The sequence below is a fragment of the Chiloscyllium plagiosum genome, unplaced genomic scaffold (genome assembly GCF_037043375.1).
Source record: "Chiloscyllium plagiosum isolate Xiang-an unplaced genomic scaffold, Cpla_swu_hap1 HiC_scaffold_24, whole genome shotgun sequence".
Lineage (NCBI taxonomy): Eukaryota > Metazoa > Chordata > Chondrichthyes > Orectolobiformes > Hemiscylliidae > Chiloscyllium > Chiloscyllium plagiosum.
The window spans coordinates 35,879,274-35,896,750 of NW_028270162.1; the positions used below are offsets into that span (position 1 = coordinate 35,879,274).

Consider the following 17,477-nt stretch of genomic DNA (forward strand, 5'->3'; position numbering starts at 1 on the left):
TAAATGTTTTGGTCTTTGAGATTTAACTGGAGGAAATTATGACTCATTATAACATGTTGCAAAGACAGAACACCAACAGAAATGTGAACAAGTTTTAAAAATGGAACCTTTATTTGGTTGCATGTCCAGTTCTGTATTGTGCTTGAACAATGTTTAACAATTACACAGGAAACATTACTAAAACAAAACTTATTGCAATATTTGAAATTCTCCAAGATTTGAAGTAAAATTTTAAAAATTATTTTCTCAGACGGGGGAGTGAACGCACCTAAAATATCTTATCTTCAAGTGTAAACAGTGGTGACCATTACTTCATCACAGATGACCTCTCTTTCACAAACAGCTTTGTAGATAAAATAACTTCGATACTGGTCTTTGTCAAACCAAAAGAATGAACTGTTCAAGTTTGTGACATGGTTATATTATCCTTAAAGCTGGCACTCAGTTGCCTGAAAAATGTTTTTCAGCCTGTTTTAGAAGAGAGGCCATTTTTTCCAAAGATGTTCTTACTTCAAAATGGACAATGGGACCTTTGGAGTCACAGAAATAAATGTTCAAAAATACTACTGAACAAAACTACATCTACAAATAGCTACAAGTAAAAAAAAGAGGGAAAAGAAGAATTTAAACATTTGAAATGAAATCACAAAATTTTCTCAGCATTTAGAAATATACACACTGTAAAATAATAGCATGATACTTTTATTATTATAGGATTTGTGTCAAGAATTTTGAATGAATTGTTTCATTTTAAAAATACACTTTTAGAAGACTGGAATTCTCTGGGGTGCTGACAAACTAATGGTTAAAGAGAATACTTCAACATGTTTTATTGGTTCTGTAATGTGAGGACATCCAGCTTACATCACTGCACCTGGTGGGAATGTCTATTGCTACTGTTGTACAGAACATAGCTCTCTGCTGAAAACTGCAATCTAATTTGGGTCTACTGCGTCAATGCAATTCATTGTACGCTTTCTTTCCAATTTGAACATCTTCAACTTCAAAAAGATTAAATTGTGACTGATGGGAGATGGAGAAGAGATTCTTTGAAATTCCTTGAAAGTATCCAATTTATGGAGTATCACAGAATACTGCAGCACAAATAGGCTGAGATGAGCAAATAAACAAGGAGATTCCAACCTCAGTTTTACTGCTTTGAAATAGAAACAGTTTTGAACATTCATAGAAGGGAAAACAAGAAGTGGGTACAAGGTTGCACAGCTGCCTCATAGCAAATAGACTTGTTAATAGGTTCCATACCTATTTTGTTAGATAATATTGGTGCATTACTGAGGAAAACAAAAACATTATCTCATCCTGCTTTCAAATCCATCCATGGCTTCACCCACTCCCTGGTCTTCTAGCCATATAACTAACCAAGAGCTGTTTGAATTTTGACCTCTTGTGCAGCAACGTTTCTCTGCTTTGCTATCTGCGTCATAACGTCTGGAATTCTCTTCCTTCTACCATGTTCCAACTCTTTCAAGATGCATTTTAAAATGTCCTTTTGTATTAACTCTTTCATGACCTATTCGATGAAAGAAAACCATGAGTTCTCCCTACTCAATCTCAATGAAAAAAGATTTTTAGTAATTTTCATATTATTAATTGAGAGACATCCTCTGTGTAAGTTAGCTTTGCATTTCTCACATTAGAACAGTAATAACACTGCAAAAGTAATTCTCTGGCTATGAAGAACTTTGGGCATTCTGAAAGGTGCTAAGTTATTTCTATCCATCTGCTCATGTGGCTTAGTGTTCATTGGACCAGATGCAGCAGTTCATTGCCACATTGTGCACCCAGAAACTACATGCTTCTTAATTATGTGCTGGTTCACTGTTGGAATAGTCCTTATTTACGTCCTCCATTTCATATCTGTTTTTCCTTTCTACAGCATGTTAGCTAGGTCACAGACCACGTTATTGTACAATGCTATATTAGCTATTTAAAACCAAAATGGGCACCCGCATGGGCCCCAGCTATGCCTGCCTCTTCGTAGGATATGTGGAACAATCCATCTTCCGCAACTACACTGGCCCCACCCCCCACCTTTTCCTCCGCTACATCGATGACTGTATCGGCGCCGCCTCGTGCTCCCACGAGGAGGTTGAACAGTTCATCCACTTCACCACACCTTCCACCCCGACCTCAAATTCACCTGGACAGTCTCAGATTCCTCCCTCCCCTTCCTCGACCTTTCTATTTCTATCTCAGGCGACCGAATCAACACGGACATCTACTACAAACCAACCGACTCCCACAGCTACCTGGACTACACCTCCTCCCATCCTGCCCCCTGTAAAAACGCCATCCCATTCTCCCAATTCCTTCGACTCCGCCGCATCTGCTCCCAGGAGGACCAGTTCCAAAAACGCACATCCCAGATGGCCTCCTTCTTCAAGGACCGCAATTTCCCCCCCGACGTGGTTGACGATGCCCTCCACCGCATCTCTTCCACTTCCCGATCCTCCGCCCTTGAACCCCGCCCCTCCAACCGCCACCAGGACAGAACCCCACTGGTCCTCACCTACCACCCCACTAACCTCCATGTACAGCGCATCATCCGCCGCCATTTCCGCCACCTCCAAACGGACCCCACCACCAAGGATATATTTCCCTCCCCTCCCCTATCAGCATTCCGTAAAGACCACTCCCTCCGTGACTCCCTCGTCAGATCCACACCCCCCACCAACCAACCTCCACTCCCGGCACCTTCCCCTGCAACCGCAGGAGGTGCAAGACTTGCGCCCATACCTCCCCCCTCACCTCCCTCCAAGGCCCCAAAGGAAACTTCCATATCCGCCACAGATTCACCTGTACCTCCACACATATCATCTATTGCATCCTTTGCACCCGATGTGGCCTCCTCTATATTGGGGAGACGGGCCGCCTACTTGCGGAGCGTTTCAGGGAACACCTCTGGGACACCCGGACCAACCAGCCCAACCACCCTGTAGCTCAACATTTCAATTCCCCCTCCCACTCCACCAAGGATATGCAGGTCTTTGGACTCCTCCATCGTCAGACCACAGCGAGGCGACGGTTGGAGGAAGAGCGCCTGATCTTCCGGCTGGGAACCCTCCAACCACAAGGGATGAACTCGGATTTCACCAGTTTCCTCATTTCCCCTCCCCCCAGCCTGTCTCAGTCAAATCCATCAAATTCAGCACCGCCTTCCTAACCTGCAATCTTCTTCCCGACCTCTCCGCCCCCACCCCAGTCTGACCTATCACCCTCACCTTGACCTCTTTCCACCTATCACATTTCCGACGCCCCTCCCCCAAGTCCCTCCTCCCTATCTTTTATCTTAGCCTGCTGGACCAACTTTCCTCATTCCTGAAGAAGGGCTAATGCCCGAAACGTCGATTCTCCTGTTCCCTAGATGCTGCCTGACCTGCTGCGCTTTTCCAGCAACACATTTCCATCTATCATAAATCAGCTTAAGGCTGAGTAAGAAAAAAAACTAATAAGGAAGGTGTGGCTACATTCCTGTAAATGAATCACTTGTTTAAAGAAAACACGATGGTAAAGAATTGGCTCCCAAAGATTTAGCACTTTGTAACTGCTGGGGGTGCATATGTTGTTCATGTCTTCCGAATTCCTTTGATATACAGGATCTCTCCAAGAAAATTGTATTTAGTTGAGAAAAAGTACAGCAAAAAACTTGTTTCCTGTATTATTTTGACAAGTAAAACATATCAATGGAAATTCATTTGTAGATAGTGAGAATGAATTGTTGAAAATGAACTGATTGAAGGACCAACAACACAAACTCTGAAACATATAATTACAAACTAAATTTTTACAGCATAAAAAGTCTCAAACCATTTGGTATGGAATACTATATAAGTGGTAAACAACTGAACTACACATTTTAAATGGAAGATTTCAGTCTGCATTAAAGTTATAGCTAGCCAAAAACAAATTTCAATGTTGTAAAGATCATAACATGGATCTACTCCTTGAACCATATCCTGTTTATAAATGTCATAGTTGAAGAATCTTTGGTAGCTAGTATGGCATTGAGTCACATATGTCTAACGTAGTGATCTTTTTAGATATAAATAAATGAATATGGTTATAGCCTTTTTAAAAAATTTAATTGCATCCATGTTTATGTAATAGTCTAAGCTAACTGGCACATCATATGAAAAACAAGAGTAGACAAAAGCAACACATCTAGCTACATCTGTGCAATATTTTGTATACAGTACCTGCAGTGGTGCTTTCTGCTAGCCAGCCAAAATCGACTTTCACAGCCATAGCATTGTGGAGCCAAATGATCAGGGTACCATCGAGTCACCTATGATGAGACATTGGGAAATCAAGAAACAGTATTTTTTGAAAAAGATACGACCCCAAGTTTCCAAATTTTAACTGCACTTTAGTCTTCCAAGCAACAAATTCCTACCCTTCATTATGAATTCAAACTGCTGTGTGGAAAAACTGAACTATTGCTTATCCCTACTATGCTCACAGACAAAATAATTGACTGTATGAATTGAATTCTGGAGGGTTTTGATGTACAAGTTTCCTACTGGGAAACCAGAATGTCCATCTAAAACAACATTCCCTAGAAATCAATTAAATGTAGACGTGCACAGAGAAAGCATGAAACACACACAAACAAAACAACCAGATGTTTTTAGTAACAAAAGAAAAAGGATTCTGGAGGAGCATCAGTAATACGCAAGAGAGAAAATAAAAACTAAACTCGGAATTTTAATTTACAATGGATAATTTTAATATTCCAGACAACAGAGAGCAATGATATCGCAACAGATTGTTCTCAAAAGCTGCTACTCCACCTGAACTCTTCAGAAAAACACTGCCAGAAATCACAACACAGTGGCTTATGATTTAGAATTTACAGTGAAAGGCTTGGTTTTGAGTAAGTTACAAACCAAACATTTTTGACTTTATATACTGACACATAAGACCATAAGACATAGGAGCAGAAATTAGGCCATTCAGCCCATCGAGTCTGCTCTGCCATGGCTCAAAGGTTTCTCAACCCCATTCTCCAGCTTTCTATCCATAACCCATCACCTCCTTGACAATCAAGAACCTATCTATCTCCACCTTAAATATACTCAATGACCTGGCCTCCACAGCCTTCTGTGGCAGTGAATTCCATAGATTCACCACTCTCTGACTGAAAACGTTTCTCCTTATCTCATTCTAAAAGGTCTTGCCTTTAGTCTAAGGCTGTGCCCTAGGGATCTAGTCTCTCCTACCAACGGAAACATCTTCCCAACATCCATTCTATCCAGGTCATTCAGTTTTTGTATGTTTTGATTAGATCCCCCCCCCACTCATCCTTTTAAACTTCATCAAGAATAGACCCAGAATCTCAAACATTCCTCATTAGATAAGCTTTTCATTCCTGGGACTATTCTTGTGAACCTCTTCTGAACCTCCTGAGATATGGGGCTCAAAGATTTGCGCACAATACTCCTAATGTGGTCTGACCCGAGCCTTATAGAGCCTCAGAAGTATATCACCTTGGAATAAAATGAAAATCAGGCAAGGACCAGATACTTTAATCAGCATACAACAACCTACATTTATATATGCATACTTTACTTAGGAAAATGTCCCAAAGCATTTTACAAGAATTCAATTAGGTACAAATTAACATTCAGTTAAAGGTTCAGACACTAAGAAAGATGATATTAATATGGGCTAAAGTGGTTGGAAGGTATACTGAGGCCAACAGAAAGTTAATGGAGTTAATGATTCATTCTTATAGTGCACAATATTGTCTATTCACTACGTATGGATGATCCTATACAATCAGATGCAAGGGGAAGGCAGAAGCATCTCACTAATTTTTAAACAGAGGAAAACTTTTCTTTGAAATAGCTTTTCCCAATATTTTTCAACAGCATTTCTTCCATCACATTTAAATGGTAAGCAAACAGATATTTGCTAGTGTACACTATTCTCATTTTGAAATGATCCAATTGAGATCAGTGAGTAACACCAACACACATACTGAACATTGTATTATTGAATTTCAAATTAAAACTGAATTTACAAAAAAGCTTTCATGATAATTCTATGGGATTCAATGGTCATGGTTTTCATTTGGCACCATGAAGGAGTTATTCAATTAATAGAGCAGTAGCTTAATGGGAATGGCAAGATACTTTGAAACCATGATAATAATACCCAAGTTAAAGACCTACTATTGTGACATTCTCAGTAGAGCTCAACTGGACGAATGCAGATATCTTTTTACAAGGATGAGTGATGCCTCAAACGTCAATGTGGTGAATGGGAATGAATTTTACTTTAGGTATACAACCCAGTTCTCATCACTTTAGGGCCTATTACTGCGTTGTACTGTTCTATATTCTATGTCATGACTTTGCACAGCTTTGTGAATAGATCAAGAATGAATTGGTATAGTTGACCTCCATAGTAAACTTTGAAAGAGAATTAACTTCGGAATAGTCTTAAAATTCTGACTTTGGTATGCTATGCTATCTTTGTTGCATGGTTTCTTAAGCTGAAATTTAATTTACTTCTTTTGCATAAAGATGTTCCTGGCCCTTTTCATTAATTCAATGCTTCATCAATTTCTTGACCACTCATTTTCTCGTGCAGTCTATTCTTTCTTCTTTGTGCTTTGTAGCAGTTCTTAAACTGTCAACCTATAGTGTTTTTTAAAAGTTGAAAGTGGATTACTAATACTACTGATGGAACTTCATCCTGAGAAGTTCCATTGAAATTTTCTCCACTTATTTTGTGCTTCACCTATCTCTAACCTTCAAATTGTTCAAGAATTGCATTTGTTCTGCATCTAGTGAAGAGTTTCACTGCTTACATTTTTCTTCCTGGTATGCTTGCTTAAAGAACAGAAGCTCTCAATTTTTTAATCATTTTGTACAGTTTCCATTTCTTACTGAAGCTGCATTTCTCACCTCTGTGTCCTGTTTTTCCACTTGCTCCCAGCTGGTCTCAGAGAATATTTCTGTGCTGCAGCGAGATAAGCAATTCTGATCCATATTGCTCTCAGAGTCTGGGATAGAGGTCTAATTACAGAATACAAATAAGAATGGTAAAGTACAATCCAAATCTACCAAAGTATTTGCAACCCAGCAACAAAGTACTTACATCTTCACTACTAAGAGGGAGATAGTTTTCTAAAACATTAATGGAATCACAACCCTCAGACAACATGTGCATTTTATATGAATACTAATAGAACTCAGATCTTCAATCTCAAAAATGCAGAATATTCTTATTAATAACACTGTTTATAGCAATGATATAAACCAATAACATTCTTCATAATCAAATATTTGTTAATAGTTGGTAAACTCTCTTAGAACATCATTCAAAAAACATTAAATGAGTCACAAAAATAGGTCACCTAGTACATGAAATCCAAATCATATTTTGCCTTGGGGGGATCACACATCCTATAGCTGCTAACAAATCCATGAATCCAGAGTTTCATTTAAGTTAAATGTGTTAAAGGCGTGTCAGACATAAAATTTATTTTTGCTGTTTTAATAGTTGATAATAGTTGAATTCAATTTGTCTGTTCCTTTCCCCTCCTGTAGAGAGGCAAGAAGCTTTCTGCTCATTTAAAAAAATTCTTAGTTCAGAAAGAGTTTGTCAGACTTTGTCATCGAATTAGTTTCCTCTCACGTACATCATTTCCATAATCAGATGATCATAAATTTTGAATAAACAAATGTGTGTAAACTTCAGACCACGAATCTTATTCCAAGAAAAAAAAACTATGCAACAAATTAGGAGTCTTAAGTAAAATTTGTATAGTTTGATAATTAGATGCTCAGTTGTACGGCATTGAAAGCCACATCAATTTAAGTGGCATTCTGTTCCAATAATTGCTCGGTATTGTTGTATGTATTAAAAAAGAGAATTGAGTGTGAACTAATTTCATTTGAATTCAACATAATTTCCTTGTCTCGTATTCCTTTCAGAAAGCAGTGATCTATCCAATATTAAAGTACCAATGACTTTGTTTATAATAATTATATACAAAAGTTGGCTGGAAACCAATAGCAGGCTAATCGGCAGAAAAGGTCATCACAGCCATGCCTTACTGATGCCAATATAGGGATCCATTAGAGATCCAAGAGTCTTGAGGATTCTTTTTCAGTCTATAGACCACAACACAGACAGCTGAACCAAATATTACGCAAATCTGCGCTAACCCGGGTTTGCACGAATGGATACAATGCACTTATTTAATGAGCCCCAGGCTGTTTTTTTTGAAGCAGTGGCAACAAATCAGGTATTAAAATATTCTCAAACAATCAACAGGTAAAACAGTAAACATATTCCATCATGTTTAGTAATTATAAAAAACACAACAAATCAGCATAGCACAAAATATCTCCAAGTAATCATGGTGCGATACATCATAAAAAAATACTCAAAATATATTAGATTGCAATGGCAACCTATCAAAGCTATCTTTTCAGTATTGACCTTTTAGGTAAAGAATTTGAAATACTGTTTCAATGATTGTTACCCAAAATTTCCCCTCTGAGTGAAAAATATTCTCAATCGAAAAAATATATTACCTGTGGACATTAAGTAATCTGGATCATCATAAGCGTTTTACGCTAATAGATTCCAAAATAATTCCTGGATGTATACACTATTTTGAAAATACAAAAGTTTAAAAAGTGTTATGCCAATGGATTTTTAAAAAGTCATAAAACTGTATGTTTCACTCAAATAGCCAATGAGCAGGGCTTTTGTTGTATCTGCTTCCTAGGAACATCTAAAAAATTTCCAAAGTTGTAGAATATATGATAGCATTAAAGATAATTAAACAATTTTTCATGGAATGCTTAAGTGTGCCATAACCTCACAATGGCATCAGTCCATAAGATTAAACATAAAGATCACCTAAGAAAATTAAATGTGATAACATGCCATAATAAAGATAGATTCCAACCATCTCTAAATTTCTCCACTTCCTTTCTCAAGATGATGTGTCCTGTTGGAGGCCAAGTTGATTAGGAAACAGTGGTTTGTCTACCATGTATATTAATATCTATGATCACCTAGAGGCATTGGCAGCTATCTGTATTTGCAACGTTTTTATATATTTAAAAAAAGTTTGTTTTTTACGTGCATCTTAAGTTTAAATTTGTAACTTCTTTTTTCACACTATTTTCAATTGTTTTCTTCTCTCATGAAAGCTTCATCTTCTTGCTGTCCAAGTCAGCCTAGACAGAGAGCACTAGAGAGCCATTCAACCATTTCCTGAAGAAGGGCTTATGCCCGAAATGTCGATTCTCCTGTTCCCTGGATGCTGCCTGACCTGCTGCGCTTTTTCAGCAACACATTTTCAGCTCTATATCATAATCGAAGACAATCATGAGAATAGAATCCCTACAGTTTGAAAACAGGCCATTAGGCCCAACAAGTCCATAATGACCTTCAGAAGAGTATCCCACCCAGACGTATTCCCCATCCCTATTACTTTACATTATCCCTGCCTTTGCACATAATGTTCACATCCCTGAATACTAGGGACAATTTAGCATGGCCGATTCACCTAATCTATATTTGGACTGTGAGAGGAAACCAGAGCAATTAGGAAACTGATGCAGACACAGGGAGAACGTGCAAACTTGACGCAGATGGTCGCCCAATTCTGGAATCGAACCCGGACCCTGGCACTGTGAGGCTGCAGTGTTAACCACTGAGCCACCGTGCCTCCCTTGAACCACCGATCCTGCCGAAGATTTACACATACATAATTTGGCACGTAGACACGGGATGAAAAGACTCATCATCGTTAGGCACTCCAAAAGAATATGGTGCATACAACTGGATTCAGGAATTAGGAAGTTCTGTGATGATGCTGCTTCTTTTACAAGATTATGTTGTCCTTGGGTTTTTTTTAAAAAACCAGGAGGTCGTATAAACACAGGTTCTGAAAATTCTGTGTTTGGATCGGTTTTAGGGCCAATTTGATTATAGCTAACAAAAGCTTTTTGCCTGAGGCAGTATCCAAGTTTAAAATAAACACTTGTACAATGAAAGGGTAGTGGCCAGTTGTCCCAGCTCAGCTTTTCTCTGGTCTGGTCTGGCTATTCCTGAAAGTAGACAGTTGCGAAGCTGCTGAAACCAAAGAAGCAGGTCCATGCTGAACATCTCTGACTTCAGTCCTGTGAGACTGTGTTTGATTTTATCTTTTGTGCCAAGGATTGTTTATGGGGATTATTGCAAGTATTGGGAACAGCATCATTAAACTGGGATAGTCAGTTGGGTTTTCAGATAAGTTATTTGGTATTCTGTTCTCTTTTGTTTATGTTTCATTTGGTAATCTTGTAAATAAATTGCTTTGTTTAAAATTAAGTGGTTTGACCATACATCACTCCTGGAATATCCGCGTTACACCTGCTTAAAACAACTAGCAAAGTTAGGGACTGGGCCACTTTCTTGGAATGCTTTGAGGTGCCTGACCTGGTCTGTAACAGTTCAAACAGAAAACAAGATTGAGCCAAATGACAATTAAGTACAGATTGGTGGATGTCCAAGGGTAAATACTAATCAAACCCAATTTGGAATGGAGGATAAAGATAGAAGCTGTGTTAATATAGACAAACTGATCTCAAAGATTCTACTGACTAAAAAAGCATCCCAATGCATCTCTTAAAAGATAAAGACACAATATAAACACAAACAGTGGACTCAATAGAGACGTTTTTTTAAGTACTTAGCTGTTGGATGATGCCAACCCTATTCAGCAAACGTGCTATATTTATGTCAAATGAGTTTTGAGAAGATTTGTAGCTCAGGTTGAGCTTCTGGATGTAAGTTTGCTCACTGAACAACAAACTGCCATTCAAACTACCAACAAACAACAACAAACTGCCATTCCTAGATGTCATAGTACAGCGAACAGCCAATGGGGAACTTCAAACCAGCGTCTACAGGAAAACAACACATTTGGACCAAATACTGAACTACAGAATCAATCATCCCAACATCCACAAATGAAGCTGAATTAGAACATTATTTCAATGAGCCACCACACATTGCAGGACAGAGGAACTACGAAGAGCAGAGGAAAATCACCTATTCAAAAGGAATGGGTACCCAATGACCACAGTCCACCAATTTCTCAGTAACAAACCCAAACAAGCAGACAAAACGCATCCAGAAACTCTAGCCACTCTCTCCTACATCAAAGACATCTCAGAAATGACTGCCAGACTACACAGACCCCTTGGCATCATGGTAGCCCGCAAACCCACCAACACACTAAAACAGCAGCTAATGAACTTGAAAGACCCTGTACAGAAAACAAGCAAAACTAATGTCATCTACAAAATATCTTGCAAGAACTGTAACAAACACTACATTGGGCAAATAGGCAGAAAACTAGCCACCAGGATACATGAACATCAACGAGCCACAAAAGGACATGGCCCACTCTCACTAGTATCTTTACATACAGATGAGGAAAGACACCACTTCGATTGGGACAACACATCCATCCTAGGACAAGCCAAACAGAGATAAGCACGAGAATTCCTAGAAGCATGGCATTCCAACGAAAACTCTATCAAAAAACACATTGACTTGGATCCCATTTACCACCCCCTGAGAAAAAGAACAGGAAATGACATCACCACCCCAAGGAAACCTAAACACACAAATAAAAAGCAGGCCATACCATCAGTGCTTCACCTGAGGCTCACTGATGATGCTACCTAGTATGGTGACAAAACATCTGAAAAGAAACCTTCCAGCTCAGCAAGCAAACTTACATCCATTTATGTCAAATCTATCAAGTGACTATGAATATATAAGAACGTATACAAGTTTTAAAAAAAAAATTCAAATGCACTTCTTTATCAAATTTCACACTCAAGGAGGAATGTAGGAAAGAAATCTGGATATTAATCAGCAATGTAGTTTCAGTTTCATGTAGCAGCATTTTGTATCTTTACTTCAGATTTCCAAAAGCTGTAATGTTTGTCTGTTGTATTACATCATTTCTTTATAAAAGGCTAAAACAAATCACACTCCTACCAGACCATAAAGCTGCTCATGAAAGAGCAAGGTGGTTTAACCAGAGGGTCACCACACGTCAGGTGAAGGGAGAGATTAAGAAAGTGGGCTCTTTCATGGTTACCAACTAATGTGGAAATTGAACCCATGCTGTTGAAATCACTTTGTCATTAACTAGCCACCCAGCCAAACTGAGCTGACTGACCCTATTTCTTTGTATTGAAAGCTTAAATGTAATAATTTGTATTTAAATAGCATTCGTAAGATACTAAAACGGCCTAAGGTATTTCACATAACTTATCAGGCAAAATGTGACATCAAGCCACAGAGATATTGGAGCTAGGTTTTAAGTAAGGGAGGGTAGAAGGATAGAGAAGCAGAGGCTTATGAAGCAAATTTCAAACCTTGGTAGCTGAAGGCACGCCATTAATAGTATTGCATTGAATAGCATGGATACACAAGTTGTTTACAGAGTTAACAAATGACTAGGTTGTGGGGGGATTTGAACAGTAGAAGAAGAATTTTAAATTCGAAATGTTGCTGGATTAGGAGTCAAAGTAAGTAGGTGAACATATGGATACTGGATGAACAGAATTTAGTGCAGTTAGTGTCTGAGCAGTAGAGTTTGCAATATCTGAAATTTACACGTTGGAAAGTGGAAGGCCTGTCAGAACAATATTAGCATAGTTAAGCATAGAAGTAACAAAAGCATGGAAGAGGGTATTCAGTGTTGCTGTGCTGCAATTATTGGAACTTGTTTGACTGATGCTTAATCAAACCTTAATAACAAGCCCTAAAATGCAAAAACACAAACGTAAGTTTCACACTTCCTAAGTTTGATTCTCCCTGTTCCATTCTCCCTCATAGCCCTACACACGGATGAAAAAAACCCCACCATTTCGACTGGGACAACACATCTATCCTGGGACAGGCTAAGCAAAGACATGCCAGAGAATTCCTAGAGGCATGGCACTCCAACCACAACGCCATAAACAAACACATAGATTTAGATACCATCTATCAACCCCTCAGAAAACAAACAGGAAATGACATCACCACAAACCCCAGGAACCCCATCCAGGACAAACATATAAATAGATAGCAGAGACAACAGCTTCGCTTCACTTGGAGGTTGCCACTGATGATGTTACCTAGCCGGGTAATGAAACGTCTGGATATCAAACCTACAGCTCAGCGAGCAAACCTACACCTTATTCCATACATATATTTGTCCTCACTTGGAGGACTCCCAAAAAGAATTTTCAATACTGCCATCTAACTATCCCCTCCAAAATACTGAATTTACCTGCTTTTGAATAGAAACATAGAAGATAGGAATAGGAGGAGACCATTCAGTGCTTCAAGCCTGTTCTGCCATTCATTACAATTATGGCTGATCGATCAACTCAATAGCCTAAAACTGATTTCTCCCCATAACCTTTGATCCCATTTGCCCCAAGTGCTATATATAGCTGCCTTTTGAATACATTCAATGTTTTGGTCTTTAGGTCTCTGATCATCCTCTCTGGAGATAGGAGCCTTTACTCAAGATTTCCTTGGATTAGACTAATTCAAAGCCAATGTTTCCTAATCAGGGAATTTTGAAAGTTTGTTGAGACATGCCATTCAACTGTTTGTCTCTCTTTTTTAAAGTCTTTGAGTGAGATATCAATCATTCCCATCATTTAATGAGAAACCCATGAGCAGCAAGGGAACCAAAGCAGGTTCCCTCATCAGCCATTAGCAATAATAGCTGTTACTGAACTAGTTACTGAGCTGGTAAATGCATAATATTTATATTTATTTAATTCCAATACATTCTAGTACAATTATTTTATATGCTGTGGACCATTTAAAAATGTCAGCAATATAACAAAGAAGTCATTCTGAAAACTAAAACTAATTTTATACCAAATATTCTAAGTTAGTCATTTCATTCAGCACAATCTTCTGACTGTACACAGAGGTACTCGCATAGATAATAACAATATTGTACAAGATAATTAAAATTACAGATGCTAAAATGCATTAATATTTAAGACCCAAGCTCAAAATGATAATTATAAAAATTAATGAATCTATTCCAATTAAAAGACAAGGAAAACTACAGAGACATTTAAGCACAACATATTGCTGTTACATTTGACTTTTTTTTGTCGATTTGGGCTTTTCATTTATTCCACTGTAATGAATGATACAAAAATAAAAATAGGCAGAAGCAAGAAAATAAACACCATTATACATTTTTCCCCTAGCCTATTTAATGGTGAAATTCTAACAGCATGAATTAGACTGAATGACCAAGAGTTTGTTCAATTAGATCATCTTTATAGAATTTCACAAGATATAGGCGGAGACCTGAATGAAAACCCGAGTTACAGGAGTAATGAAAATGAGTAAAAACTCTATATGTTAGAAAGCCAAAAGATTTAAGAAAAATGAAAATATTTTAGCATTTTCAGGTTTTGTACTAAAGGTAAAGGGTTTTGGAATTTCCTAAAGGAAATGCAACTGAAGGTCAGTAAAAGGAATTGGGGTACTGAAAAAGCCAGATGGAGGAATGGGGAATTTGAGCTTTATAAAAGTGAAGAGGCTGAAGAGATAGGAAGGGGCTAAGTCAGAAAGAAATCTGAAACCATCAATGATAATTCTAAATATGAAGTGTTTGGGAATCAGAAGATGAGAGTGAATTTACAATGTGAGATTTGAATTGTGAGCAGGACTTGGTGCAGGATGTAGATAGCAGAGTATTCTAGAAGTTCAAATTTAAAGGAAGCAAAGCTGTCCAGGACAGCATTAGATTAGTCCAGTCTACAGATAACAAAGGCACTGTTCAGCAGCACGTATGCTGATGGCTTTGGGTGACTTCAGAGGTTGTAGAAGGCAGTCGCTGATGGATGGGTTCAGTGGCAAGAACCTGAATGGCATTTTGGCAGAGAAAATGAGGGTTCAGTTGGAGATAATTATGGAACATCAAGGACTGGATGTTAACGATGAGTAGAGATAGCAAAGAGGTTTAAAGATGCAGCTGTATGTCAAGCACTTAGACATAAGATCAGCTTCAGCAACTAAGAACAACTCTGTCAAGGGAACCATTCAGATGGAAATTGTCCAGACCAGGATTAATCCTTGAGGAATGTTTCAGCAAACATGCAGGGCTGAGTGGGAAGAAAACTAATCACTGAAAATGCTGTGGCTACAAACAAACATATAAGATTGGAACAAAACTTAATATTAAAAGATTTAACATAGCTACTATTGTACCAATATATTACTCCATGCAAGTAAAAAAACAAAACAAAATTATCAGTAGATTCTGTATGGTGGAGGCTTATCACAATACATCCAGACTGTGTAACAGCAACAATATCCATTGTCAGGATAGCAAGGGTTTGTCCCTACCTCTGGTTCAAGTCCCATCTGCCCCGGAAGTGTATCATAACACATCTGTCCAAACGGGTTAACTAAAATATTTTGATAAACAATGTTTTACTAAAAATAACTTTAAAAGGGGAGCTGGTGGTACTGAGGGGTTTGTTAGGGGCTAGGTGGCCGTTCAGTCAATAAACTAATCACAAGGAAAGGGTGCCTTGAGTCCTAATTCAGCAGAAGACTAAGCTCCTACTTAGTATGTTAAGAATAAATGTCTGAGGTAGAAAGGTTGCTTACATATCATCAACATTGGTTTTTAATTTAATTTGATTACTATGATTCGAAAATCTGACAGTTTAAATAAAAAGAATTGTTGTCCACAAATACATCATACAATCAACATTAATAATGCAAAAAAAAAATTCCTGGACTTACCACTTCGTCACTAAAATCTCCATTAAAACGCAGGGATGAATTACTAAAATGCTGGCACTCCAGCCTGCTCCACAGTTCTTGCACCTGTTTTTTTAAAGTTTCTACCTCCTGCTGATGCCCTGCCTCTATCTGACGAAGTCGCTGTTGAATAATATCATTGTAAGTGGCCAGCCCATCATCATCCAAATGGCTTCGTGTAGGTTGATCTGGGCTTGTGACTGGCTGTTGTTTTCCAGAGCAGTAATGCGACCACTTGGGATGGGGGTTTCTAAAATGGCCAGATGGAAACTGCAAAGAGCTGCAACTAGCTGCAGAAACTTGTCTACTTAACACCGTTTTCCCTCTCAACTCGTCTCCATTTATACAGAGTCCATTAGCTGTGATATTTCTTTGAGTACCACTTCCAAAGTCTGTTGTTTTTTCCACAACTGTATTTTCACTATTGACTTCTCCATTAGGAACAAATCCATCTTTACATTCACTTAATGACAAGGCACAAGGAGGAGGCTGTGAACTTTGAACGCTTTTATCTGAAGTCCTATGTAGGTCATTTGCAAATCTTGATTTCAATACCATGTCCTGGTTTTCAGATATAAATTGAGAAAAACTATTTTCAGTGTCTACAGCAGGTATCATGGTACCATTTCCTCTGGTATTCAAATAAGGTTTATCACTAGAGTAGGTTTGTGGTGCTTCCTGATTTGTTCCATCTCCCGTTAAAGTTTCAGTAGAACTTTCCAAATTTGATATCTTCTCCTCCAGTTTGTCTGGAGTGAATAAATGGGGTAAGCAAGGTTGAGTTGTAGTATATTGATTTTCTGGTTCAATACTTGGACTAATCAAACCATTTGCTTCCGTAAACGATTCTGGATAACTTGAAGAATTTTCAGTAGCCACCTTTATGAAACCAGCATCTATACCATGCAACAATGGAATCTGAGTTGTGGACTCTACCAACCCATCCTGGGTCCCTTCTTCTGAATTTGTAACAAGCCCAGAATTAGGCTCAGTACTTTCCATTTCATTCATTGCTAATGTTTCCGAAGATTCTGTGACAAAAGTTACCAATTGATTAGTCAGGCCACTGTCAAGCTCGCTTTTGTTACTTAAAACATTTACGACTCGTTTTAATTCTGTTACTGGTGCATCCTTCGACTGCTCCTCCAACCCACTATCTTCTTTAGAGGCTTCTTGTAAAATATTCTCCATTTGACCTTCCCCAACACCAGCAGCTACAGAAAGTTCAGCTCCCAAAGGATTCTTGCCTAGCTTTCCCATTTCCAGTGCTTCACTGTTGAAGGAATCATCTAGTCCATTCCCATCCATCAATCCCCCTATTCCAACACTGTTAAGTTCCAAAGACTTGCGATGTTCCTGCCATTTCTCATTTAGACTTGGATCACTGGAACGTCTATTTGCTGTAGGCCCAGGATTATCGCAAACTGTTGTCAAGTTGTCAAATGATCTAGTCTTTGGTAACCTTTGGTAACAGAAATATATTTATCAATTAACTGTTTAATATATTAGGATCAATTCTGGTTTCTCCATCTACAACTGCAATTCCAAAATGAAATAGCTATCAATAGCCAAGAAGGAAAGAGGTTAATAAAAAGTCATGGGGTTGGTTAGCTCAGATGGTCAGATAC

General features: G+C 38.3%; 1 protein-coding gene across 14 annotated transcripts in view; it reads right to left on the reverse strand.

Moving 5' to 3' along the window:
- mtmr3 (myotubularin related protein 3) overlaps positions 1–17,477 on the reverse strand; it is a 138,563-nt gene that overhangs the window by 9,837 nt on the left and 111,249 nt on the right. For 11 of the 14 annotated variants that reach the window (XM_088000072.1, XM_088000073.1, XM_088000068.1 and 8 more), the window contains 3 exons: positions 15,832–17,311; positions 6,933–7,043; positions 4,218–4,306 (listed from right to left, as the gene is read on the reverse strand). In XM_088000072.1, coding sequence (XP_087856198.1) covers positions 4,218–4,306; positions 6,933–7,043; positions 15,832–17,311 — 1,680 coding nt within the window. Of the gene's footprint in view, positions 1–74; positions 531–4,217; positions 4,307–6,928; positions 7,044–8,570; positions 8,648–15,831; positions 17,312–17,477 lie in introns of those variants that run through there. The other 3 variants (XR_015761266.1, XM_088000078.1, XM_088000079.1) reach the window with 3 other exon arrangements.